This window comes from Eretmochelys imbricata, chromosome 4 (assembly GCF_965152235.1).
Source record: "Eretmochelys imbricata isolate rEreImb1 chromosome 4, rEreImb1.hap1, whole genome shotgun sequence".
Taxonomy (NCBI): domain Eukaryota; kingdom Metazoa; phylum Chordata; order Testudines; family Cheloniidae; genus Eretmochelys; species Eretmochelys imbricata.
The window spans coordinates 137,904,918-137,931,135 of record NC_135575.1 but is presented as its reverse complement, the minus strand read 5'-3'; the positions used below and the strand labels follow the sequence as shown (position 1 = coordinate 137,931,135).

The 26,218-nt window shown below is 46.4% G+C and overlaps 1 protein-coding gene across 3 annotated transcripts in view; it reads right to left on the bottom strand.

Moving 5' to 3' along the window:
* Positions 1 to 11,082: 11,082 nt before the first annotated feature.
* PTPRA (protein tyrosine phosphatase receptor type A) overlaps positions 11,083 to 26,218 on the bottom strand; it is a 258,757-nt gene continuing 243,621 nt past the window's right edge. For all 3 annotated transcript variants that reach the window (XM_077816029.1, XM_077816026.1, XM_077816027.1), the window contains 8 exons: positions 25,746 to 25,895; positions 24,426 to 24,519; positions 18,265 to 18,341; positions 14,333 to 14,467; positions 13,673 to 13,798; positions 12,874 to 13,025; positions 12,092 to 12,227; positions 11,083 to 11,501 (listed from right to left, as the gene is read on the bottom strand). In XM_077816029.1, the coding sequence (XP_077672155.1) occupies positions 11,427 to 11,501; positions 12,092 to 12,227; positions 12,874 to 13,025; positions 13,673 to 13,798; positions 14,333 to 14,467; positions 18,265 to 18,341; positions 24,426 to 24,519; positions 25,746 to 25,895 (945 nt within the window). In that variant the 3' untranslated portion in view covers positions 11,083 to 11,426. The remainder of the gene's footprint in view (positions 11,502 to 12,091; positions 12,228 to 12,873; positions 13,026 to 13,672; positions 13,799 to 14,332; positions 14,468 to 18,264; positions 18,342 to 24,425; positions 24,520 to 25,745; positions 25,896 to 26,218) is intronic.

Here is a 26,218-nt window from a genome sequence, read left to right as displayed (position 1 = left end):
TGTAGTCAAAATGTGTTGGCCGACTCAGCACATCAGAATCACATCGGGATATGACAATGTGGTAGTTTGCCCACAATTGTGGAGTGGGCGGGTGCCCCTGTAATAGAACAGGCCAACATCTTTTATGGTATAAACCCATTAAATTCACATTGTACAACATATCTGTACACCTGCACCAGGATGTCAAGCTATGTGCTTGTTGTCTGGATGGTGCCTTTTTTTCCCATAGCAACGATGGGCGGCAGGACGGTTCCATTCATTAACTGATGGCACTGGGATGACTGGCACTAAGGTCTGGTTAATGTGAATCACTCTCCAAGTTCAGCACGCCTCAGCATGGGAGTTGGGATGGCCTTGAGGGAGACTGTGCTGATTCCCATTCCACATTTCCGGTCTTGTTCTGGAGTGGATTCACTTAACCATTTACAACAAGAGGGTCCTCAGACACTAGGAGCATCCCGTAAATAGTAGCTCCGATTCCATGGTGCCCCCTGCAAAGCACTGCAGGAAACACTTTTGACGTAGTGAGAACCAGTGCAACAGACCCAGGGTATGGCAGTGAAGAGGAATGCTGGTGAGAAGGTTTTGGGACGGAAGAGGCTGCGAACCTCCTGCATTTCAGTACTTCTGTCTATGGGATATTGGCAACTGTGGTTTCACTCCCCTTAAGACTGAGAGCAAAGAAATGAGAATAGACCCATCTAGGTTAGGTGAGTATGTTTAGTTTCTCCAATGTCCCGTGGATGTAAATGCACAAACAAGCCAGTGGCCCCAACATGCCCTTGTGGATGTACAGCTTGAAGTCTAAAATGCCAGGACAGGAGATCATGATCTGTAAGGCTGTACATGATTGCAACACCATTAATTAGCTAACTGTGCATGTGGCATCCTGGGTAACAATACTTCAGTTAATAGATTGCTTCCCATCCCCAAAGGACCACAGCCTGCAAGAAACTTAAACGGATACATCACACCCCCAGTCATCCAAAAGGGGCATCAAGCCCTCTGGACAATCAGTGGTGCCCCTGAGTCTGAACAGCCAAGGCTCCCCAGTACTGAGCCTCCTTGACCCAGCCAGCCAAGGGGAAGCCAGCTGATACTCTTCACATGCTGAAGCTTTTGACACAGGCAGGGTTTCTCCATCTTTTTCCTACTGCAGCCCTCTCTTCCATACTGGGAACACCCAAAGACTCCGTGCCCATCTCACTCGCACGCACGTACGTACGTACATTCAGGAATGCATCATAGCATTCAGGAAGTCAAACACCATCATGTTTGGAATGAGCACATTTATTTAAGAGTATAACTTACAGCTTGGCCAATGTCCCAAAATTAAGGATTTCGGTCAAAGTTTATTTACAAAGTTAATAGCAGTTACTGATATTAGGATTAATGGAGGCTGTACACTTGTGAAATCACTAGAAACCACATCTCCAGGTGCTGTAGAAGCAAATCTCCACTCACAGAGGCTGGAGAGAGCACTTCTTGCAAAAGACAATTAATGAAACTGCACCAAAGGGATAAGAGAGGTCACTTGTCAAGGTGGCATTGGTCCATGTCATTGCGAGGGGATGAACTCTGACAAGGAGTTCATTTTAGCGCCAATTCAGAGCTTTACTCAGAGTCATGTGCCAGTAGCTCCCAACTGTCTAACTTTAGAAAGCATGACTCATGGAAAGAGCCATGCCTCTCCCAGGTCAGTACACACCCCTCTCCCCTCCCATTTGACTGGCTTTGAACAGAGTGCTATGGTTGTGCAGCCAACACAAGGGGGCATTATATTCCCCAGGGCAAATGCACATCCAGTCTTGGGAGATCTGCCACTGTCAGGAATGGCACATCTCCGTGCAGCAGAATTGCATGGGGCCAGAGGAGCACTCCCTCCATGTGACACACAGCAGGGCTACATGTCCCCTTGTTGAGCCACTCTGGAATGGTAGAGGTGAATTTTTGCATCATATTTTGAGCTCACCTACTCTGGTGCAAATCAGGAATTACTCCACTGAAGTCAGTGGGGCCAAACCAGCATAGAACTGGTATAAGTTGGAGAACAGCCTCTCTCCTGCTTTCAGCTGTGTCTGAACCTCATGAGCAGTTAGACTGCTGACCCCTGGGAAGCTGGTTTTTCCCCCTCTCCTCCCCCTTCAAGATTGAGGATCTGGGGCGTTTGAATCATCACAGCTCTGTCAATGGAGCCCTCATGTTTCATCATTTGAATGTAAAATCCCCCCCACACACACACACACGCACACTGACCAAGAAGTAATCCAGGTTGTAATGGTATCTTACAGGGAGGGAATGGACATCTATAGAAAAAGCATGTTCAGAAATGTTCCAACAAAATAAATACAAGATTAAAAAACTAAAACTTCCTGTAAAAAATATCATTCAAAATGAAGGCAGCATAAAGTATTACTGAAGCTACAGAAAGGAACAGCTGGGAGAAAAGGGTTGGCCTGTTTTTGTAATGCTGTGATTTCTTGGAGAAACTCAGTTGAAATCAATGGATTTACAAGCTGGGAGAGATTTAGCACAAGGGTTCCTGTTACTGGTAGTTCGGGCCCCTGAGGCATTTCTGAAGAGGCAGGGACATGGAAGAGTACGTCCAGGATCCCAGGGTAAGAGAGCTTAGGAGGCTTGGCTAGGGGAAGGTCAATAGGCTCGGTTCTCCACGACTTTAAATCAGGAGTGAACTCAATGAGGTCACTGTCAAGCTCAAGTGAATGGAGACTCGGGGCCATTGATGAAATATGGCACTGATATAACTGGGGCCTGATCCTGAGACTTGCTGAGCACCCACAACTCACACCAGCTTCAGCAGGAGTTAGAGGGTGCTTAGCACCTTGCAGGAGGCAGATGGCCCCATGCACAACAGTCCTTTTTGTCTTCAGAATCATTATCCAGTCTGTCTCCCCTCTGGGCTGGACAGAGCTACCAAAGGCCAAGCTGGATTCTTTCCACCCATACAACAAGCACCTTCAGCTAACTCTCTCCTGCAGGATGTGAGAGACTTGGAGATGCGGACAGAGGCCAGAAGAATCCAGCTTGACTTTCAGATCCCATTGGGTGTACGTTAGGTGAAAAAATCATCATATTTTGGCTTGCACACTGGGCACGTTTGATCTAAATATCGAGACACAAATGGCCCCAATCTGCTCCCATTGATGTTACTCGGAGCAGGGCTTGTCAGTCTGCACAGTTACCCTCACTGCCATTGTGTGATAATTCAATTATTAGAATCTGCTCCTTAGAAAGAAGGCATTTGGGAGTCAGATAGTTCTTGATCAGCTACAGCAGTGTAAATCAGGAGTAACTCCATGGCAGCCAATGGAATTGCACCAGTATGAAACTGGTGGCAGTGAGAGAAGAATCAGACCCACTGGAATGTTGCCAGTGTAAGATAGGGCTACATGAGATCACAATCAGGCCCACTGTGTTTTAAACTCCCTTCAAATTTCCTATCCTGAGAGGTCTCACGGGATGGCAGGTGTGGGCATAACTCCACCAACATAACTGTCCAGGGAGGGGGTGGGGGGGGAGAAAGTACAGTCCCCCCAGGTAAAGTGATTCCAAGATGCCAACTGTCATAACTTCAACAAAAACGTGGCAGGTACTTTCCACATACAGGGAATTCAGACATCTCCACAGACACACACACTCATGATCTATAGCCTCGGTAATGGGTACGTATGGGCAGGTTTGAGTGAGGACTTTCAGGGAGTTGCTCTCACTGCTGGAACTAGTAGTCTGTGCCCAAGCCATCTTGTGCCCAACTGGGGCTTACTGGGAAGGCTGTGAGTGTCCGTCCATTCAAAAAGATGCGGCCAGAGCAGCAGCTAAGTCACATTCTAGGACCTCTGGCAGAGATTCGTGCTGTGAGGGCATACGGCTACCTTCGCAATGGGGCCCATTCCTGACATCAGTGACAACTCGTCTATTGCCTTCAATGGCAGCTGAATCATGCCCCAGAAATGTCTGTCTTTTACTGATTTAACCTTGGTTTATACTGTTCTAATTCAACTAATAATTAATTAGAAAACAATCAAGTTTGGCAAATGATTTGGCCATGACATGGTCTGTGCATTTCTTGGGGGAGTTCTGAAGGGTACTGTGGCAGAGAAGATCTTGGTGAGTGTGGTGGACATATAAAACTGGGTCAGTCCTATAGGAACGCAGCACTTGGAAACAAGAACTTCCCCCAGGGGTATTTAATAGTGCACATGCCGTCACAATATTAGTATGAAAGTCTGTACCAGAACCAAAGGGCTCTGCTCTAGACAGGGCCCATAATCTGCAACATTATGGGCTACATTCTTACTGCTTATTATGCATCCCAGCTACCCCCAACACACCCACGGACTTGCCATGCCGAGGAGGTCCAAGGTATTTGGTGAGATGCATGGGATTGAATTGCACAGAGCAATGACCGCCAAATCATACTTTGGGGTTGGGATATTCAAAGAGACCTAAGGGAGTTAGGCATCCATCCCATTGAAATTCAATAGGATTTGGGCACTTAACTTCCTTAGCTCCTTTGAGAATGCCAGTCTAAAGGGCCCACCATAAAGTCCTTGCTCAGGCTGATTTCCCAGTGGCATCAATGGAAGCTTTGCGTGAGTAAGGACTGCAGCACCAAGCTCCAAGGATAAGCTGTGTAAATAATGCACTGGGTTCATGGATGTTTGTTGTTTTTGAAGAGGGCCTTAAGGACTCATTGGATCTCATCAACCCAAATAGCAAGAGGGATGGAGTGTGAGCCTTTTAATGTTGACTATCCCTGTTTATAGAGTTAAGTCATGTTAGTTAAACATACTGCTGTCTACACACATACTACAGAATACTTGTGCAGACCAGCTCTCATGTATACACATATATCGACGTATTTGTGTCACAGACTTACTGACAACACTACACCATGGCCATTTTTAGCTTCAGCATAGCAGTAAATCCACAGATTATTTGGAAAGACTTGATCAGCATCACTCAGCAATACCCAGTATGGTGCTCTTCAGAGAGAGAGGCCATGATATTCCAGCAGACAGTCCCCTCAATTTACGCCACAAAGCAGTGAAAGTTGACATTTAACATTTTCACTGCCATATATATATAGAATTGGGGAATCCTTTCAGAATTCATGTATAGCCTACTAAAGTGGCAGACAACTATACACCTATACACACACTTAGCTTTATATATGCAAGTACTGTAGTTCCATTGATTCCAGTGGGACTACTCATGACAGTAACGTTAAGTGTGTTTGCAGGACTGAAGCCTAATGCATGGGGGACTCCTATCAACTTCAACAGGAATTCTGTGCAGGAAGTGGCTGAAAATTTGGCCCCAAAGACAGGTTTTCCAGATGAAATTCTATAGCTAAAGAAAATGGTCTCTTAGCAAATACAATCGGGGGAGGGGGTGGGGTGAGAGAGGAACGACACATCCAAACCATATCATAAAATGTAAGGGATATTTCCGAGCCCTTGGAGATCTCTCAGTCCTTTCTCTCTAACCAATCCTGGGTATTAAACAATCAAATGTTGTATCTGAACAGTAAAAACTACACTCAGTTCCCCATACTCTTACACAGGCCTTCTGCAATAGGAACTTAACTTCTCAGCCACAAAAAGACACCAGCATATTTAGCCTTATATACATAGCTATCTAAAAACCCAACCTTTAAGGACACTTTATAAGACCCCCTCCAGTAAGAAAGCAGAATTTATGTTGGGTGGGTGTGTTATTAAACCCTCTTGTTTGGCATATAATATTCCCCCACTTCCCTCACACACACCCCCTGTGATAGATTTCACTAATGCTTGCTTCACGCTGGATTGCCTATGGCTGTACCTAATGCATGTCAGCTTTCAGACTTTGGATTTTAATGGAAGTTGTTTTTCAATTTTCATCTTGTTGATTTCAGCCCAATTCTCATATTTGTCAAGTTGTTTTGAATCCCAGTGCTGTCTCTGCAAAGTGCTTGCAACCCCTTCAGCTACATGTCATCTGCAAATTTTGTAAGCCTACATTCCACTCCATGACACAAGCAGTTGGGCCATTAATACAAATATAGTGCATGTTAAACACACCAAGTCAACCTAGCTCTTTCTAGCCATTATTATTGTCCTAAATAAAAACAGATATATTTTACTCGCATGCATGCACGCATACAGTCATGAACATTGGCCTAGACCCCCCCACATGGGCAATCTGCAGGATCAGGTCCAAGAGGTGAATGTAGCTGGACTGCTTGGGAACAGTGACCCTAATATAATTAAATTTAACATCCCTGTGGTGGGGAAAACACCACAGTAGCCCAATACTGTAGCATTTAATTTCAGAAAGGGAAACTACACAAAAATGAGGTTACTTAAACAGAAATTAAAAGGTACAGTACCAAAAGTAAAATCCCTGCAAGCTGCATGGAAACTTTAGAGGCTCAACTTAAATGTATACCCCAAATTAAAAAACACAGTAATAGAACCAAAAAAGAGCCACCGTGGCCAAACAACAAAGTAAAAGAAGCAGTGAGAGACAAAAAGGAAGGTGCATAAACTCTGGGAAATTAAGTGTAAAAATATAATTAGGAAGGCCAAAAAAGAATTTGAAGAACAGCTAGCCAAAGACTCAAAAAGTAATAGCAAAATTTTTTTTAGTACATCAGAAGCAAGAAGCCTGCTAAACATCCAGTGGGGTCACTGGACAATCAAGATGCTAAAGGAGCACTCAAGGATGATAAGACCATTGCGGAGAAACTAAATGAATTCTCTGCATTGGTCTTCATGGCTGAGAATGTGAGGGAGATTCCCAAACCTGAGCCATTCTTTTTAGGTGACAAATCTGAGGAACTGCCCCAGATTGAGGTGTCTTTAGAGGAGGTTTTGGAACAAATTGATAAACTAAACAATAGTAAGTCACCAGGACCAGATGGTATTCACCCAAGGGTTCTGAAGGAACTCAAATGTGAAATAGTAGGACTACTAACTGTCATCTGTAATCTATCATTTAAATCAGCTTCTGTACCAAACGATTGGAGGATAGCTAATGTGATGCCAATTTTTAAAGAGGGCTCCAGAGGTGACTCTGGCAATTACAGGCCAGTAAGCCTGACTTCAGTACCGGGCAAACTGGTTGAAACTATAGTAAAGAACAAAACTGTCAGACACACAGATGAACATAATTTGTTGGGGAATAGTCAACATGGTTTTTGTAAAGGGAAATCATACCTCACCAATCTGCTAGAATTCTTTGAGGGGGTCAACAAGCATGTGAACAAGGAAGATCCAGTGGATATAGTGTATTTAGATTTTCAGAAAGCCTGGACAAGGTCCCTCACCAAAGGCTCTTAAGCAAAGTAAGCAGTCATGGGATAAGAGGGAAGGTCCTCTTATGGATTGGTAACTGGTTAAAAGATCAGAAACAAAGGGTAGGAATAAATGGTTAGTTTTCAGAATGGAGAGAGATAAATAGTGGTGTCCCCCAGGGGTCTGTACTGGGCCCAGTCCTATTCAACATATTCATAAATGATCTTGAAAAAGGGGTAAACAGTGAGGTGGCAAAATTTGCAGATGATACAAAACTACTCAAGATAGTTAAGTCCCAAGCAGACTGCGAAGAGCTACAAACGGATTTCTCAAAACTGGGTGACTGGGCAACAAAATGGCAGATGAAATTCAATTTTGATACATTCAAAGTAATGCACATTGGAAAACATAATCCCAATTATGCATATAAAATGATGGGGTCTAAATTAGCTGTCTCTCAAGCAGGGCTGCTGTTGCACTGATCCTTTCCCGGCTGTAGATGAGGACCCAGCGGATCGGCTTGGCACTTAAATGCATAGGGAAGATACATTCTATTGGTTCATTCAGTAGCTGGAAAAGTCTTCTGTTTAGTCATGCATTCAAATGGCAAATGGCTTTGTCTCAGCCCTACTCAATCTGACTACAGAGAGTGGGCTCTGATTGTTCACTCTAATTCCAGTATTTTAGGCCCCTGAAATCAAGTTCCATTGTAAATTGGAATAGGTCAGATATTACACTGCATCTTCCTTTAAGAACAGTTCAACGGCCTTCTTCTCTCATCAGCTACAATCTTTGAGCTCAAAAACAGGATTCATTCAAAAAAGTCGTCTTCAGACACACACAGAAAAGGTCTATCTAGTATTTAAAGACAGACATACTTCAGAACTCTCTCTTCTAGAGAGAACAAACAATTGAGCCAAATCAACGCCATATTGAGAAAAAGGAAGTAAAAGCTACCTGCTCCCTTCCTTTTAAAAGGGGCAGAAAAGTTTTAACACGTCTTAGAAGTTTTAAGATTTGTCTACAATAAAAGCCACAAAACCCAGGATAAAGTTTCATATTCAAAGGAAGGTTAATTGAAAATGTTTAGGAGACCACCACAGTGTCAGGCTGCAATGGCTAAAGGCTAGGTCCTGCAAACATTTAAGTGTGGGAGGAACTTTACTCATTTGAGTAAAATTACTGATACATGTAAATTTATAGGATTGAGGCTACATAAAACTGCAAATAATGTCATGTGGATGTGGGAGGGCTCAGCCTGGGCAGAGCAAGCCTTAAAAGGGAAATACTTTCCATGGAGCAAGGAATAGGCTCCTTGCTTTATCCATCATCTCTGCTCTGGCTGGGATGTGGTGTCCATCACTTGAAGTTTAGCTCAAGATTGGATGTCTTTCTCGAAGATGTGCTCTAGCTTAGCTACAAGTTACTGCGTGCTTGATGCCAGAATCACTGGGTGAAATTCTATGGCTTGTTCCCTTCTGGCCTTAAACATTATGGATCTATTTATTTTATTACCATCTGTGAAGTAAGATACATTCTTGGTGCCTTCTTTCCATCAAAAACCAACAAGTCTTCTTGGTTTCAGACTAGCTCCTAGAGGACAGATATTCATGTCACCATTCTTGGCATCAACTGGAGCTTTTAGCCCGTGATCCTGCAGGCAGGCCTGTGTATCCACGGGCCCTGATTCAGGAAAGCATCTCCATTTGGAACAGTGTTTGTATGCTGGCTTACATGCTTTTCTGGGTCAGGGCCACACAGAGCCCTGCTGTCATCTGCAGGACTCTGCATGGGCATAAGGATCCAACTGTGCGGATCAGAGTGCAAAACTGAGGCCTTTGCAGGCTGTCTCTGTAGAGAGACAAATGTGAATGAGCCCTGTAGACTGAATTCTCCTCTTACACTCAGAAAGGATCCCTTCAGGTAAGGACTGCGGCAAACTGGTGGGATATTCCGTGTGTGAGAGAGAGGGAGACAGACTATTTCTATGTGTATTTAGCTAGAGCAAGCCTACACTCTTGGGGGATGGATCCCCAAGCCTGTTCAGTTAGCACTTTCAACAGTATCACATTCAGTGTAGAAATTAAAAATAAAACCCCTCCCCCAAACAAAAGAACCCTCCTCTAGAAGAGTCTGATTTTTTGATATTTTCCCCTTGCACAACTAACCTGGGATGGAGAGGGTTTACACAGAGTGACTGTGAGCTCCCCCACAGGAGGGCTGAGAAGACACCTGGTCTTCCACAATTAACTCAGGCAAACAGGATCTTTATTTAGGGATGGTACCAGAGACCTTCTCCTGGTGACTTTTATTGGTAGTGCTGCCTCCCTGAATGCTGCACGACTCAAATCCTCTATTTTAATTTTCATTTCAGTGCTAAGAAAATACAGAATTGGACCTGTGGACCTATACTATCCTTGGCAGAACCGCCCACCAGGCCTGATTCTGACCGTACTCCCATCAGTATGACCTGTGTGTAAATCCTCGGCTTTCATTGTCGTTATACTGGTATGGGAGGAAAGTCTAGCCCAGGAGCTGCTCAAGGACCATTCATTGGGTGTGGAGGGAAGGGAGAGATGTGTCAGGGGAGCTGATCGCACTTGATGTCTGAGGGACAATCAATGGCTGGCTGAAGTTTGGATTGTTATGGTGCTACATCCTCTCTCCAAACCATGGCACCAACACCTAGAAGAGACCGACTGGAAGGAGGGCCCCTCCTCACTCTCGTTCCCTCAGTCCTTCTGACCACAGACATGGAAAGGAGTAAAATTAAAACACATTTCTTGGCCATGGAGGCTCTGATGTGTTGACAGCCAGCAGGCACATGGCAGTCCTGCCTCCAAGCATAAAGGAAACAGGGTCGGGCAACCCATAACTGACATGGGCCAACACACGCCCTTGGCAGGTGTAAGACAAACATGAAGTAAACACAGCTCTCATGGCAGAACACAGTCCAAGTCCTTGTCTACACTGTGGATTTGCCCCAGCTGCAGCCATTGGTGGAGCTGTGCCAGTGCACACTCCCCACACAGACAGGCAACGCTGCAAGAAGCCATGATTTTCACAAGTGTAGCTTAACCCCAGATTCAGGCAGAGGTACAAACGGTGACTTATTGAGGCTTTGCCTGTCTACACTAAGCATTTGTGCTGGTGAAGCTATACCACCTGCTGGACACCAATGGCTGAAACTCCCAGAGTACACAAGGCTAGAATGAAACATTTGGCTTTGCCGAGAGAGAGAGAGAATGAATCTTAATACTAACAACAACAAAGCTGCTACTGTTCACTGATGAACACAGACTGATAAGAGAGCCAGAGGATTTCAGACAATGGCCTTTGTTAATTGCAGGAGCAGGTAAGGCCATCCACGTACCTGACTGTACCTACAGTTCAGCTAGACATCTAAATGACCTACCGTGTTGCTTGCCAATAACTGCCAAGCTGAGCGGCAGATAAAACCAATCTGAAATCTGGCACACATACAGGGAAGTTTCCTTTAGGGAGCAAAAATCCTTTTTTTCTGGTTGAAATCCCAACTGTTGCTGCCACTTACAAGTCCATTACCATTCTCAGTTGGTGACGCAGAGTTATTTAGTCCCGGAGAAAAAAACTTTTGCTTTTTCTCTTTTTATACAAAAACTAGGATATATACAGAATAAGCTTTTTTCTTCCTTTTCTTCCTTCCTTCCTTTCTTTCAAGAGCAGAACAGCAGGAAAATGTGAAACCATTTCCCCACAGGTTCGGAAAAGCTTGTGCTTTTAGATGAGATCCAGAATACTATTATTTTTAAAAAGGCTTTACTCCCTCAGGGAAAAAAAAAAAAGATTTACAAACAAAACAACAGCCTATATCAACTCTCCAGCAGAGAGATGGATTGACAATATTAATCCAAACATCACGCTATTTAATTCCCCAATAAAACATTGGAAAAAAGGAGCCAACAGTATCCGCGCTAACACTTTTGCTACATATAAAATCTCCAGCTAATATGAAGCCTATGGTACCAATCTCTAAAACAGTTAAGATATATACACATATTTTGGGGGGTATATTAACAAACAGAATATTACAAAATATTAAAGAAGGCAACTCTTCTGTCATTTGTTTCTTTTTGTTTTGTTTTTTCACTTGAAGTTGGCGTAATCTGAGAAGGCGTCAATGTATTCCTGCACCACCTTGTAGCAGAATTCGTACTGTTCCTGTGGTGTTTGGGAGAGGAAAAGCACAGCATCAGATGAGGAAAGGGACTTTGCACTTATGGCCTGTGTTATGAAGGGGTCAGGCTAGATAATCACAGTGGTCCCCTCCTGTCTTGTATCAAAACAATTTCAACTGCACATCTCCGAGTACTTTACAAGAGAAGGGTGAAGTATCATTATTCCCATCATAGATGGGCAAAAAACTGAGTCATGCAGAGGCTAGTGGCCTGCTTTTCAAAGGTGCTGAGCATCGACAGATCAGCAGAAGCTACGGATGTTTGGCACTTCTGTCTGTAAGTAACTTCCCATGGTGAAAGAGGCAGTCAGTGGCAGAATCAGGAGTCCGGAACAGAATCAGGTCTCCTTATTCCTAGCACCGTGCTCCCCTCCCTGTAGAATTCAGGTTGTTAGGAGGAAGGGGGTAGAGGAGAGAATCCTCCTTCTCCCCACCATTAGGATTATTTTAACTAGGGAAATTCCCACTCAGAAAACTTGGCTGAGAGGAAGGAAAGTTTGCAGGCACATCTCAACCGAGATCTATTAAGGCATGAAGGGAGCTAGGTAGTGAAGATGCAATAACTTGTGCCTACCAGTGTCTGCACCATATGTGGCCTCTGTAATCTTAAACTCTTCACTGTCTGAAAGACGTCCAGAATCCCCTCGGCTTTAACCCTTTCCAGGACAGTGCTCAGTGCACAAAAGGTTCCTGTTCTTCCTGCCCCGGCACTGGCAAAGAGACAAAAAGAAGAGCACAGAGAAAGCGATCAATACAAAATACATTCATTTGGCTGCATGGATGCTCCAACCCAGGCAGTGGGAGGGAAATGCTGGGGAACGTGAACATCTTGAACAGTCTCCTTTGTGTTTTCTAGTTTAACTACCATTTATAGACAGTTGTTTTCATGTGAAGCATCCCATCTGACTAATTATCCATTGTTCCCTCCTCTCTTGGGCACCAGCTCATGTCTGGCCAGAATTAGGTCAAACAGCTAGTCAGATGGTGAAGAAGGTTTGGACATCATGTGACATGAGCTGAGTGGTCTCAGACCAGTTCCCAATTTCTCCACATCAACTCCCACCACAAACTCAACTGTCCCTGAAATAGGAGGAAGAGACGCCAAGGACTGAATGGGGCCTGGTGACAGAATTACTCCCGGACCCCTCCAGCTCCAGGTTGAGGTACACTGACGGGGCAGCATGAGAGAAGCTTGCACCACAGCTGTCTGTGTTGCCCCTGATCAGTGGGCTGAGGACGTCCATCACCAATCCGGTCCCTTTCACTGGCTTGCAGATCTATCGAAGTTACCCAAGACCAGAGCAATGCTGGCTCTAGGCCAACTGTGTCCAGTCCCTTGGCCTGACTGGGCTGTACCTGCAGTGCACAGTGATTGGATGGTTCCCAGACTGCTGCTGCTGTTTCTGCACAGCTGCAATGATATTGATCATTCCTTTCCCATCGCTAGGGATTCCAACTTCCGGCCAGCCATGGAAATGGAACTGTCGAATCTGCCGGCTCTTGTTTTCCTTGCAGGAGAAAAACAATGACAACTTCACTCCACTAGACCAACCTAAGTCCAGATGCGTAGCTGGAAACAGATTGTTGCAAGGGCTTGGGAAGAAAGTTAGAAGACAATGATCAGAAGGGCAGTAGCAGCAGATGCCCAATAGGACCAATGGCAGTGTGTCAGGGAGTCGGTTGGTGGGAGATGCCCTAGGGGACAAAGTGGGGAACTGGAAACCAGGGAGGGTTTGGGAGGCCCAGGAGGGAACCAGCAGAGGAGAGAGTATGGGTTGGATGGCAGCAGGGAGGTGGGGGGCAGGAAGTGGATAACTGAGTTTCTGGTGGGGGAAGGGAGCTCCGCAGTGGGGGAGGCATGACCATAGGTCAGTGGGAGAGGAGGGGTTAACAACAGGGAAGGGGATAGGACAGCAGTGTGCAGGGAGAGGGGTGAGGAAGGAGGGAACTGGCAGTGGAGGTGTCGTTTTGGGGCAATTGTGGAAGGGTAGGGAAGCTGAGGAGGGGCTAGGGGAAAAGGGGAGGATCAGCATTTGGGTCAGGGCTGCAGGAGTGAGGGGAAGCAGGGCAACTATAGACAGAACCAGGGGTTAACTACAGCAAATGCCCAGAGATCCCAGAGCTGCCTTCCATGGTGAGGGAGAGAGACTCCTACCCTGGTGTTTGTTACTAGCAGATCCCGCACTGTGTAGCTCTCACATTCCTCCTCTTTTTTCAGCTCCATGGTGATGTCTCCATAGGACACAGAGCCATCAGAAGGCCAGTACTGGGCACATTTCTCCTGAGAAAGCATGAGAGGTGACGAGGTGAGAAACCTCCATGTGGCAGCATGAAATCCCCCCCTCTCCATCCTGGCCTGAGGGGTCTGTTACAAGGAGGCCTCAGTAGGCCAACCATGGGATCCAGAGGTTTAGAGGGGAATTAGGATGCTGCTCTCTAGCTTTGTGCATGAGTGATGTTGCTCTCCAGAAGCCAGCGCAAAGACAGTAACTAGCGAGTGGCCATTTAGCTCAAGAGGTGTTTTGGGAGTGGAATGTCTTGGGTCCTTGTCCCATCTCCTCATGTCTAAAATTTATACTGTGTCTATAAGCACGTGGATTCTTTGGGAGTAAAACCAGAGATCGGGCTGCAGCACAAGATTCACCAGAGAAGGTCGGGTGCATGTGTGTGTGTTAAATAGTTACATAATTTGGGATGTGTTGGGAACAAGCAACAAGGGGCTGTACGGTCTTGCCTTGATTTTCCCACCAGTGATGAAGTCATCATGATGTTGCTTTCCCAACAGCTGCAGAGTTAGTTAATCCCAGGCACTTACCTGGCCTCTCTCTTCCAGCTCTGTTAACATAACTATAGAGCAGGATTTCCACTCCCAGATCATCCTCCAGAAATCCTCTATTGTGTGCTGAAGAGGGCCCTGGCTGGCAATGTATGAGTCCTTCTGGCGATAACCCTGCAATTTCAAGCCATGGTTGTTGGGGCGGCAGAACTGCATGCAGCCTGGAACTCACCCCAGTGCTGTCAGCATCTGCAGCAGCAGCTGTTCTACCTGACACAGAGCTATGCTGCCATGAACTCCCTCACAGCCACGTTGAAAAGTTCATCCACAGAGAGATTACTATCAGATGGGTGCAGAGCATACGGCAAGACAAGAAGTGTGAGGGGTTGGTGACAGTGGGCACCAGTGTGGGGAACTGGGTGGGAACTCACCGGGAGAGTCCTGTGGGTGGATCACAGGCTCCAAAGCACAGATCATATGAAACCAGTGTGTTTGGCTTGGTTTCAGGAGGAAACCGCACCAAAGCTCAGAATCTCCCATTTCTCTCCCCACACCAGCCAGAACCTGAAATCCCTTCCTGGTGACAGTTGAAAAACTTGGTTCTTGTTTGCCAAAGGCTTGTGAACTTGGCTGTCTTCTGTACAGGCAGGGAAGGGGATCAGTGCTGCAACAAACCTTTTTCCATCTCTAACTTCTATGATCCAGTTTCCTTTTCATTCAGAAGTTGGATGTTTGAACAAATTACTTGGTGTAGATCTTCTGCTGTATAGCACATGGCTACACAGCAGACAGAATCACAGGAGTCAGAGACAGAAATGGCCCTTTACACCCTCCCTGCCAGTGCAGGATCAGACCTGTTTTAAATGTCCCAGGTGATGAAGCTTCCACCACAGGGAGATGGTTCCACAGGGCAATACATCACATTGCAATCTCCCCTATTATCAGGCAACCCCATCACTCTGGCTTATCCCCAGTATATCACATAAGTAGTTGCTTTCCCCTTCTGGCACTTAAACCCTTGACGTATTTGGAGGCTGCCCTTTTGTCCCATTATCCAAATGTAAAAAGTCAAGATAGCAGCAGCTCTTGCTCTGCCAAGGCTCTGCCATCACTCATCTCCACTCTATCAGCTCTGTTATGCCTCATAATTTGCTGTCTCAGTCATGCTCCATGGTGAAGACTCAGGCTACAGGCTATTACTTAGACATAGTCAAAACATTCTCCCTTCCTGGGGAGCCTGATTTTTTAGCATTAATTCTGACCCCAAAGTAGCTTTAATTCCAATGCATCCAGCCTTCCTAGGCCCACTTTTCAGCTATAACTCATCACAGCACATCACTGAGCTTAGGTATCCAATCACTGTGCCCCACATAGGGTGGTCCAGTAAATTAGTGACAACACAAAGGAAACAGATGATCAAGAGTCTTGTACATGTTACATAAAGAGCCTTACAGCATCTCAAGCAGATGCCTCTCGTGTTGGACAGCGCGTCTCTTTGCGTGGCAAAGACCCAAATTATAAGTGGCCCACGTTGCTCATTTGGCTCTTGAAGAATTGAGAACTGTAACCCACGGTACAAAGAGCCAGACATCGGGGATCCAGCTTGCTGCACCACACAATGGCCCTACTTCTCATGTACCTTCCACTTGTGGATCTCAAACTGACTGACAAATCCTCACTAAGCCTCCCAGCCTCACTGTGAGGCGGGTTGTTCCTGTCCTCATTTTGCAGGTGGGGGAAGATTGAGGCATATAGAGGTTGACAGGAATTGGGGGGAAGGTCTGTGGTCCTGACTCGCTCAGTCCCAACAGTGGTAGGAAGAGAGCTTGGCTCCGGCAGACCCTAGGAAGGCTGCAGACGGATATGGAATGGACTGCACAGGGAACTTGGAGAATCATATTGGCATCCTCTCACTTCCTGTGGACCTACCCAGGTCTGCATGAAAGAGAACCCCACCCAGCCTCAGGGGGCTAACTGGGACACTCAAAGCCCCTGTGAGCCTTGGTAGGTCTGCCAATACTTAGTGAGCTTGTCAGGGTGCTGATGAGGCTTTTGGTAGAAATGTGTCTATTACAGTGAGAAGCCTCCCCAGTGATGCGGTGACACCAAATCTGAGCTCTGTCTGCACAGTAAAGGGCTACAGACCTCGGTCTTGTCTACAAAAGAAAATGGTTCAGATTTAACTACACTGCTTTAGAAACTGATGTAGTTAAACAGCTGCTAGCCACTTCTGTGGACACTCAGATTCTAGTTTAAAAGTGTCCACACAAGGGAATGGCACCAAATTAGCTAACTCGGTGTCTAACACAATGTAGTTAAATCAGGACCAGATCTTACTGCTTCTGTAGAGGAAAGCTCATGTCTCCAGCGAGCCTGAGATAAGCTGCGCTTGGCTCACCACAGCCAACAATCCACAGTGATGGTCCAAATTAAAAAGTTGATGTCTTTAGAAATTAGGCTTGAGTCAGCTAACTATTGGTCCTGGGCACTAGCTCGCAGCCAGGGCTGCCAAATAAACTCAAGTGTTGTTCTCCTCTTCTTTGCAGTTTTTTTGTTGCTACAGAGTGGCGAAAACGTGAAATGACCAAAACATCAGAAGCTTCTTTGGACCCTGGAGAACACCCGCTTTTAGGATGTCATAATTCAGGAATCCCTTGTTTGAGTCAGTTCAAATTTTGTAGAAAAATTTTACCCTGGGTCCAGACCTAATCTACCAGTTTTAACGATGATGTAGCTTTTACTGTGGATTTTAAGGAGAGGAGCAAAACCAGGCCTACACTGCAATCTACAGTATAGGTTGACAACTGCTGTTCCACAACCAAGAAACATTCCTCCTTCTGACAGTCAAAGTTTCTGTTGTTCTTTTTCATCCGAGTTTGCAGCGAGAACACAAAGATGCTTAGTCATTTGGTGCGTGTCAGTCAAGCAAAGTTCAGTAGAGGCAGGAAATTGAATTCTCAGCAAAGCTGCCTACACCGCATCAAGGGCTTTCTGACCTAGATTCATGACAAACAAACAGGGCTGGGACGCCAAGTGGGCTGCTTATACTGCGCTCTGTTTGAAACAGATTGAGTCAGAATATAATGACAGAGCAGCATAGCGGGACTCACCCATTATGGATGATATTCATTAGAAAATTACATTGCAGGGGGATAGATAGATCAGGGTGTTATGCATGTGACACAGTGCCTTTCCCCTCTCCGTCACTGGTTCAAATCTAGCCCAGGACAGTCATTACCAAAAATGACTTGCCTTTGGGAGCAACTGTCATCTGGGGGTTAGAGACAGGATTGGGTGTCAGAAAACCTGGGGATCCTATATCACTTACTCATTTTTGGGTGCATTGCATGTATGAAAGCTAATGTGAGGCTTCCCGTTGACATCAGCAGGACTACCTGTCAGCAAGGGCTGTGCAACTTAACCCTTGGTGAGTAGATCACTTAACCTCTGTGTCTCATTTCCTCCAGTCTGAGGATAACGAGGCTGATCTGCTTTTGTCAAGGGCTTTGAGATTGGTGTATTATGATTACATTGCATTGTCTGGTGGACGTTCAGTGGCCAAATGAAAGGAGCTTGTAGTCACTGTTCTATGCCTAGGAGACAGGTAGTCACTATCACAAGAGTCACTATCAAACTTGTTGTGGGGCTCAGTGGAAGACCCAACGGGGCTGTTGAGACTGAAATCACCCTGTGATGTGTCTCTTCAGGTCATGAAGAGGCACAGGGGTGGGGCAGCATGGAAGCTCACGCGGCTTTTGCCTCAGCTGTACATGTTATTAGGATAAACAAGGGACTCCAGTCCCCACAGTCAGACTAGCACCTTCCATCAGCTCTAAATACAATTAAAAAAACCCCCAACACCCTAAAAAGGAAGCATTTAAAGACTAGGCCCATCCTGGCTATGTTTGAGGTGGAGGGTTATTGGCTGCAACCTGCCATGGTTAGAGTATGAACAGGAAACAAGAACTTACATCAATAAAGGACGCATTGACATAGTCTGTGTTCTCTTCGCCTCTCTTCACTGGAATGATCACTCGATTGAACTCATCTAAAATAGAAGCCAGACAAGCATATTGGAGTTTTGGGGAATATTTTCAAAACACAGATACTTGCTACTCGGGCATCAACCTTCGGATGAAAGTTAATGCAGCCCCAAGGGTGCCGTCAGATTGAGACAACAGAGATGAAGGATGGCTCAGTGAACAGGGAGCTAGCCTGGGACTGGGGAGACCTCCATTCAGTTCCATGCTGTATCCCAGACTCCCTGTGTGACCCTGGGCAAGTCACTTAATATCTCTGTACCTCAGTTCCCATCTGTACACTGGAGATAACAGCATTTCTGTACCTCACAGGTGTGTGGTATGGATACATTCATTAAAGATTGTGGGGGGCTCAGATAATGCACAGTAATGGAGACCCTGGAGCTCTTGGACAGATAAATCATAGTGTTAACGACACTCTAAAGCACAGTGAGAAACGTTTGTGCCTTGGGCAAAACTATTTAGGAACAGAGCTGGTCAGAAATTTTCACTGGAAAAAAAATGAATAGTGGTACTCAAATTCTGAATCATCAAAATTTCTCATGACCCAGAAATCGCAAATGTTGACCAGCTCTATTCCTAAACCATACTGGGAAATGGAAATCGTCCAGCATGGTCTGCCTCCTTTAGCATGAGCACAGCAAATATTCACCCTTTTGCCATCTCAGTTCAAGATAGCACTTTTCCCCAGTGACTACCATCTTAAGCTCAACTTTCATTTAAAAGAATTAAGTCTTTAGCCTTCATGGTTGCAACCTGAAATGTGAATCCAGGAACCAAAGCAGTGCTGTCTACACAGCAGTTTGAACCACTCCTTTTCAGATCAATGGGGTGTTGACGCCGAAGCCCAATGATGACAATTTAAAAGTCAGAATTGCTAACTATTTCATGGATCAAAGATTGGAAGGGGAGAGATTACCAGATTATGGAATTCCAGCAGTCTGCTAAGGGTGACTTGTCATTTTGGTGTCAACAGAGGGTGGGGCTTAGGAGAGTACTAGTGTTTATTTTCTCCCAATATGAACCCTCACATATCAATATCTAGGCACTGTAGAATAATTGCTTGCAAGCACATGGAGCATGGTTCGCAGAGCCAAAATTCACATGGCCTAAATCATTAGCATTATTAATTTGTATTGCAGTAGCATCTAGGATCACGGATCAGTGCTGGACACTGCACAGGTAACTAACAAAGACAGTCCCTTGTCCCAGACAACTAATCAGATGGAATGCAACAGGTAGATAAGACCGAACAAAAATCTGCATGACGTGTTGCATGGCTCTGGCTCTTCATCTTTCTACTTCTCCACGTGGGCACCAATGATACTGCCAAGAATGACCTTGAGCCGGTCACTGCAGACTACATGGCTCTGGGAAGAAGGATAAAGGAGTTTGAGGCACAAGTCATGTTCTCTTCCATCCTCCCTGTTGAAGGAAAAGGCCCAAGTAGGGACCATCGAATTGTGGAAGTAAATGTGTGGTTGCACAGGTGGTGTTGGAGAAAGGGCTTTGGATTCTTCAACCATGGGAAGTTGTTCCAGGAAGGAGGATTGCTAGGAAGAGATGGGATCCACCTAACGAAGAGAGGGAAGAGCCATCTTCGCAGGCAGGTTTGCTAACCTAGGGAGGAGGGCTTTAAACTAGGTTCGCCGCGAGATGGAGACCTAAGCCCTGAGGTAAGTGGGGAAATGGGATACTGGGAGGAAACACAAGGAGGAGGGTGCAACAGGGGAGGCCTCCTGATTCATACTGAAAAAGTAGGGCAATCAGCTAGCTATCTTAGGTGACTTTACACGAACGCAAGAAGCCTGGGAAACAAGCAGGAAGAATTGGAAATCCTGGCACAGTCAAGGAACTACAATGTGATTGGAATTACAGAGACTTGGTGGGATAACTCACATGACTGAAGCACTGTCATGGATGGGTATAAACTGTTCAGGAAGAACAGGCGGGGGAGAAAAGGTGGAGGAGTTACACTGCATGTAAGGGAGCGGTATGATTGCTCAGAGCTCCAGCATGAAACTGGAGAAAAGCCTGTTGAGAGTCTTTGGTTTAAGTTTGAGGCGAGAGCAACAAGGGTGATGTTGTGGTGGGCATCTGCTATAGACTACCAGACCAGGAGGATGAGGTAGACGAGGCTTTCTTCGGACAACCAAGAGAAGTTTCCAGATCACAGGCCTGGTTCTCATGGGGGACTTCAATCTCCGAAAGCTTCCTGGATTGTCTGTGCACTACTGTATTACTCTCCCAGCAAATACAGTAGTGCACAGACAATCCAGGAAGCTTTCAGAGAGTGTTGGGGACAACTTCCTGGGATGGGATGGAACCAACTAGGGGCTGTGCTCTGCTTGACCTGCTACTCACAAACAGGGAAGAATTGGTAGGGGAAGTAGCAGTGGGTGGCAACCTGGGCAGCAGTGACCATGAGATGGTCAAGTTCAGGATCGTGTCAAAAGAAAGAAAGGAGAGCAGCAGAATAAGGACCCTGGACTTTAGAAAAGCAGACTTTGACTCCCTCAGGGAACTGATGGGCAGGATCTCCTGGGAGGCTAATATGAGGGAGAAAGGAGTCCAGAAGAACTGGCTGTATTTTAAAGAAGCCTTATTGAGGGCGCAGGAACAAACCATCCTTATGTGCAGAAAGAATAGCAAATATGGCAGGCGACCAGCTTGTCTTAACAGAGAAATCTTCGGTGAGCTTAAACACAAAAAGGAAGCTTACAAGAAGTGGAAACTTGGACAGATGACTAGGAAGGAGTATAAAGATATTGCTCGAGCATGCAGGGGTGTAATCAGGAAGGCCAAAGCACAATTGGAGTTGCAGCTAACAAGGGATGTGAAGGGTAACACAAAGGGTTTCTATGGGTATTGTAACAAGAAGGTGGTCAGGGAAAGTGTGGGACCCTTACTGAATGGGAGAGGCAACCTAGTGACAGAGGTATGGAAAAAGCTAATGTACTCAATGCTTTTTTTGCCTCTGTCTTCACGAACAAGGTCAGCTCCCAGACTATTGCACTGGGCAGCACAGTATGGGGCGGAGGTGAGCAGCCCTCTGTGGAGAAAGAAGTGGTTCGGAACTATTTAGAAAAGCTGGACAAGCACAAGTCCATGGGGCCAGATGCACTGCATCTGAGGGTTCTAAAGGAGTTGGCGGATGTGATAGCAGAGCCATTGGCCATTATGTCTGAAAACTCGTGGTGATTGGGGGAGGTCCTGGACGATTGGAAAAAGGCAAATATAGGGCCCATCTTTAAAAAAGGGAAGAAGGAGAACCCAGGGAACTACAGACTGGTCAGCCTCACCTCAGTCCCCGGAAAAATCATGGAGCAGGTCCTCAAAGAATCCATTCCAAAGCACTTGGAGGAGAGGAAGGTGATCAGGAACAGTCAACATGGATTCACCAAGGGCAAGTCAAGCCTGACCAACCTGATTGCCTTCTATGATGAGATAACTGGCTCTGTTGATATGGGGAAAGCAGTGGATCTGATATACCTTGACTTTAGCAAAGCTTTTGATACAGTCTCCCACAGTATTCTTGCCAACAAGTTAAAGTATGGATTGGATGAATGGACAATAAGGGGGATAGAAAGCTGGCTAGATTGTTGGGCTCAACGGGTAGTGATCAATGGCTCAATGTCTAGTTGGCAGCTGGTATCAAGCGGAGTGCTCCAGGGATCAGTTCTGGGGACGGTTTTGTTCAACATCTTCATCAGTGATCTGGACGATGGGATAAATTGCAGCCTCAGCAAGTTCACAGTTGACACTAAGCTGGAGGGAGAGGTAGATACACTGGAGAGTATGGATAGGGTCCAGAGTGACCTAGACAAATTGGAGGATTGGGCCAAAAGAAATCTGATGAGGTTCAACAAGGACAAGTGCAGAATCTGCAGTTAGGACAGAAGTATCGCATGCACTGATACAGGCTGGGGACTGACTGACTAATCGGCAGTTCTGCAGAAAAGGATCTGGGGATTACAGTGGACGAGAAGCTGGATATGAGTCAACAGCATGCCCTTGTTGCCAAGAAGGCTAATGGCATACTGGCCTGCATTAGTAGGAGCATTGCCAGCAGATCGAGGGAAGCGATTGCTCCCCCTCTATTTGGCACTGGTGAGGCCACATCTGGAGTATTGCATCCAGTTTTGAGCCCCCCACTACAGAAAGGATGTGGACAAATTGGAAAGAGTCCAGCAGAATGAAAATGATTAGGGGGCTGGGGCACACGACTCCTGAGGAGAGACTGAGGGAACTGGGATTATTTAAATCTGCAGAAGAGAAGAGTGAGGGGGCATTTGATAGCAGCCTTCAACTACCTGAAGCGGGGTTCCAAAGAGGATGGACCTAGGCTGTTCTCAGTGGTGGCAGATGACAGAACAAGGAGCAATGGTCTCACGTTGCAGTGGGGGAGGTCTAGGTTGGTTCACTAGGAGGGTGGTGAAGCACTGGAATGGGTTACCTAGGGAGGTGGTAGAATCTCCATCCTTAGAGGATTTTAAGGCCTGGCTTGACAAAGCCCTGGCTGGGATGATTTAGTTGGGGATCGGTCCTGCTTTGAGCAGGGGGTTGGACTAGATGACGTCCTGAGGTCTCTTCCAACCCTAATCTTCTATGATCTCCTGGGCAGGCTACTTTGTACTATGCAGTGAGTCACCTCTTCTAGTCTGCATGCCACTGCCCAGCTTCTCACAAACACCAAGAAACATGAGCACATGGCCTGCCACAGAGTGAGCTGGCCCTAACAGCCAGGCTTCGCCTGTCTCCCCAGGTGGAGGGAATGAATTCAAAGGTCAAATGATTGAAGCATATGACTCAGAACCAGTTATACTAAAAGATGTAAAAGGCTGCGTGAGCTCAGTGAGGGAGAGTTTGAAGAGAGACTCAAAGGAGCAGAAGAGCTGCTCTGTACAGAGTTACAGGCCCCTTAGCTTCCAGGCAAGGGGCCAGGGGGCTGGAGAGTGGGGAGCCAGCCTGCAAGAGGAAAGCCTTGGCAGGTACATGTCTAAGCCTTTTACCAAGGGTGTGAGCCAGCTAGGAAGGCTAGGGCAAGTTTTCAACTTTTTTATTAAACCAGACTCCCAAAAGGGGACAGTTATTGAGAAAGCACTTGCAGTGTGAAGTTTTCTAAACTGGAGAAGAGGAAACAGTGTGCCCTTGTTGCCAAGAAGGCATTTTGGGATGTATAAGTAGGGGCATAGCGAGCAGATCGAGGGACGTGATCGTCCCCCTCTATTCGACATTGGTGAGGCCTCATCTGGAGTACTGTGTCCAGTTTTGGGACCCACACTACAAGAAGGATGTGGATAAATTGGAGAAAGTCCAGCGAAGGGCAACAAAAATGATTAGGGGTCTGGAACACGACTTATGAGGAGGGGCTGAGGGAACTGGGATTGTTTAGTCTGCAGAAGAGAAGAATGAGGGGGGATTTGATAGCTGCTTTCAGCTACCTGAGAGGTGGTTCCAGAGAGGATGGTTCTAGACTATTCTCAGTGGTAGAAGAGGACAGGACAAGGAGTAATGGTCTCAAGTTGCAGTGGGGGAGGTTTAGGTTGGATATTAGGAAAAACTTTTTCACTAGGAGGGTGGTGAAACACTGGAATGCGTTACCTAGGGAGGTGGTAGAATCTCCTTCCTTAGAAGTTTTTAAGGTCAGGCTTGACAGAGCCCTGGCTGGGATGATTTAGTTGGGGATCGGTCCTGCTTTGAGCAGGGGGTTGGACTAGATGACCTCCTGAGGTCCCTTCCAACCCTGATATTCTATGATTCTATGAAACTGAGGCAAGGACAGGGCCCAAATCCAGACTGGGTAAGCCCAGCTACAGCCTCAATGCTCAGATGCCTCCACTGGCTCCCCATTCATTTCAGGATTCACTTCAAATTTACCTCATTTGTTTTAAAAGTCTTATGCTCACCACTCTGCTCCCTCCACTCACAGTGGCTAGTCCCCGGCCCCTTCACAAACTACTGCTGGTGCAAGAGCCACCTCCTCTGCAGCTGCTGCTGCCTGTTGTCCTCCCAAATGATTCACCCTCTATATTTATCCATTTGTCCCCTGAGCGTGTCTTTGCCCTGGGCAGGATGGAAGAAAAACTCACATGGAATTATTTGAAGCACCCTGTTTTTCTTCATATTTGCCGGCAAGTTGCCTGTTCTCATCTTGTCATTCTGGATTTTGATTGAAGTTAGTTTCTGCATGGGGGACAATAAAATCAACCTACAACTTTCAAATGACCAAAAGCCAAGACCATAACAGTCAAAACGCCCCACACCAGTCCAAGCCAATCGCCCCAAGCCTGCCCAGGCCCCGTGCCAATCCAAGCCAACTGCCAAGTCTGAGTGAGCTGCCTTGAGCCAGCAGTTCCCAGCCACTGGGATATGCACCAGAATAAGGAGTTCACGCTTTCACCACTGTCACACTAGACCATCCCTCCCCTCCTTTAAATAATGAGCCTTGATGTGGGTCTCTGCATGATGCCACTGCCTGTGTCTCATTGTATGCACCTGTGCACACTATATTCTGCAATCATAGAATATTAAGGTTGGAAGAGACCTCAGGAGGTCATCTAGTCCAATCCCCAGCTCAAAGCAGGACAAACCGCAACTAAACTAATGGAGCTGTCAGATCTACGACTCCCTTCTGTACTCTCATAAGGATGGTCAGGAGACCTGGCTCAATTCCTGGCTCTGCCAAAGATTCCCAATGTGGCCTTAGGCCAGTCACTTCATCTCTGTGTGCCCCAGTGACCCATCTATCACATAGGGATATTAACAGTTCCCTACTGCTGATCTCTGCAAGACAGAGACACTACAGTGATGGTGGCCATAAAACTGGCTAGACAGAGAACACACTCTACTTTATCAAGTCCCCAGCCCTGTCTCCTCCTGTCAAATTCTGGTTGTTGAGCTGGGAACTAGCAGTGGGAAGGCAGGGGGCACAAGGAGCTCATGTCAAGAATCAGAGAGTGTTTTGGCTTGAAAAAGGACTCCTTCCGGTCAGGAGTCCCAGGCCACACTTCTCAGCTGACGGCTGCTTTCCCTAATCTTTGGGCTGGCATTCCCCTACGGGACTCCTCCAAACCCTCAAACCAGCTGGCTTCCAGGTGTCACTTACAGAGAAACTGCACTGGTTACTACAAACACACTCCAGCAAAACGTTCCTGCTGGGGAAAGGGCCTTGGAACTAAGGGCCCCCTTTTATTCGATATTTAAGGAACAAACAGATCACCCAACCTCTTTGTGCCAGTGGAGGGGCTGTTCCCTCTGCAGGCACTGCCTAGTATTTTGTAGAGTCTAGGCTGTCACTCTGCCTGGAGAACCTGCTGTCTCAGGATGGGATTGGATGCAACTTTCATGAGTCACTTGTCCTGGGCTCTCTTTGCAAGGGCACTGAGCCAGCATGGTTTTGACAAACCCACCTTGAACTCCTCCTCTAACCCGTTGCTGCTGGTCCCGGGCACTTTGTTGTAGATTTTCTGGAGATGGCTCTCTAGTGAGGTCACTTCTAGCTCTGTGTCTCCATACAGATAGTGCTCCAGAAGTGCTTGGTATATAAACACATATTGCATCTGAAAGGGAAGCGTGAAGTTACAGGGAGAGACAGCAGCTTCCATACCATGCTCTGAACCCATTCAGCTCCCTGTCTTTCAGCTGAGTGCAATCTAGGAGAGAGTGTGTGGGAAGGGTGGAAGCCCAAAGTCCAGGCACCAACATCAGCACAACCACTGAGCAAATTGGACACATTAAAGTCAATGGTAACTTTCCCCCCATCTGGGAGAGGATCAAACTCTTATAACATGTTCTCAGTGACCAGCTACAGAGCAGGGCCATGGGCTGGCAGATCAGGAGATGCTCATGGCTGAAGAAAACAGGGTGGGGGAACAAGGGCAGA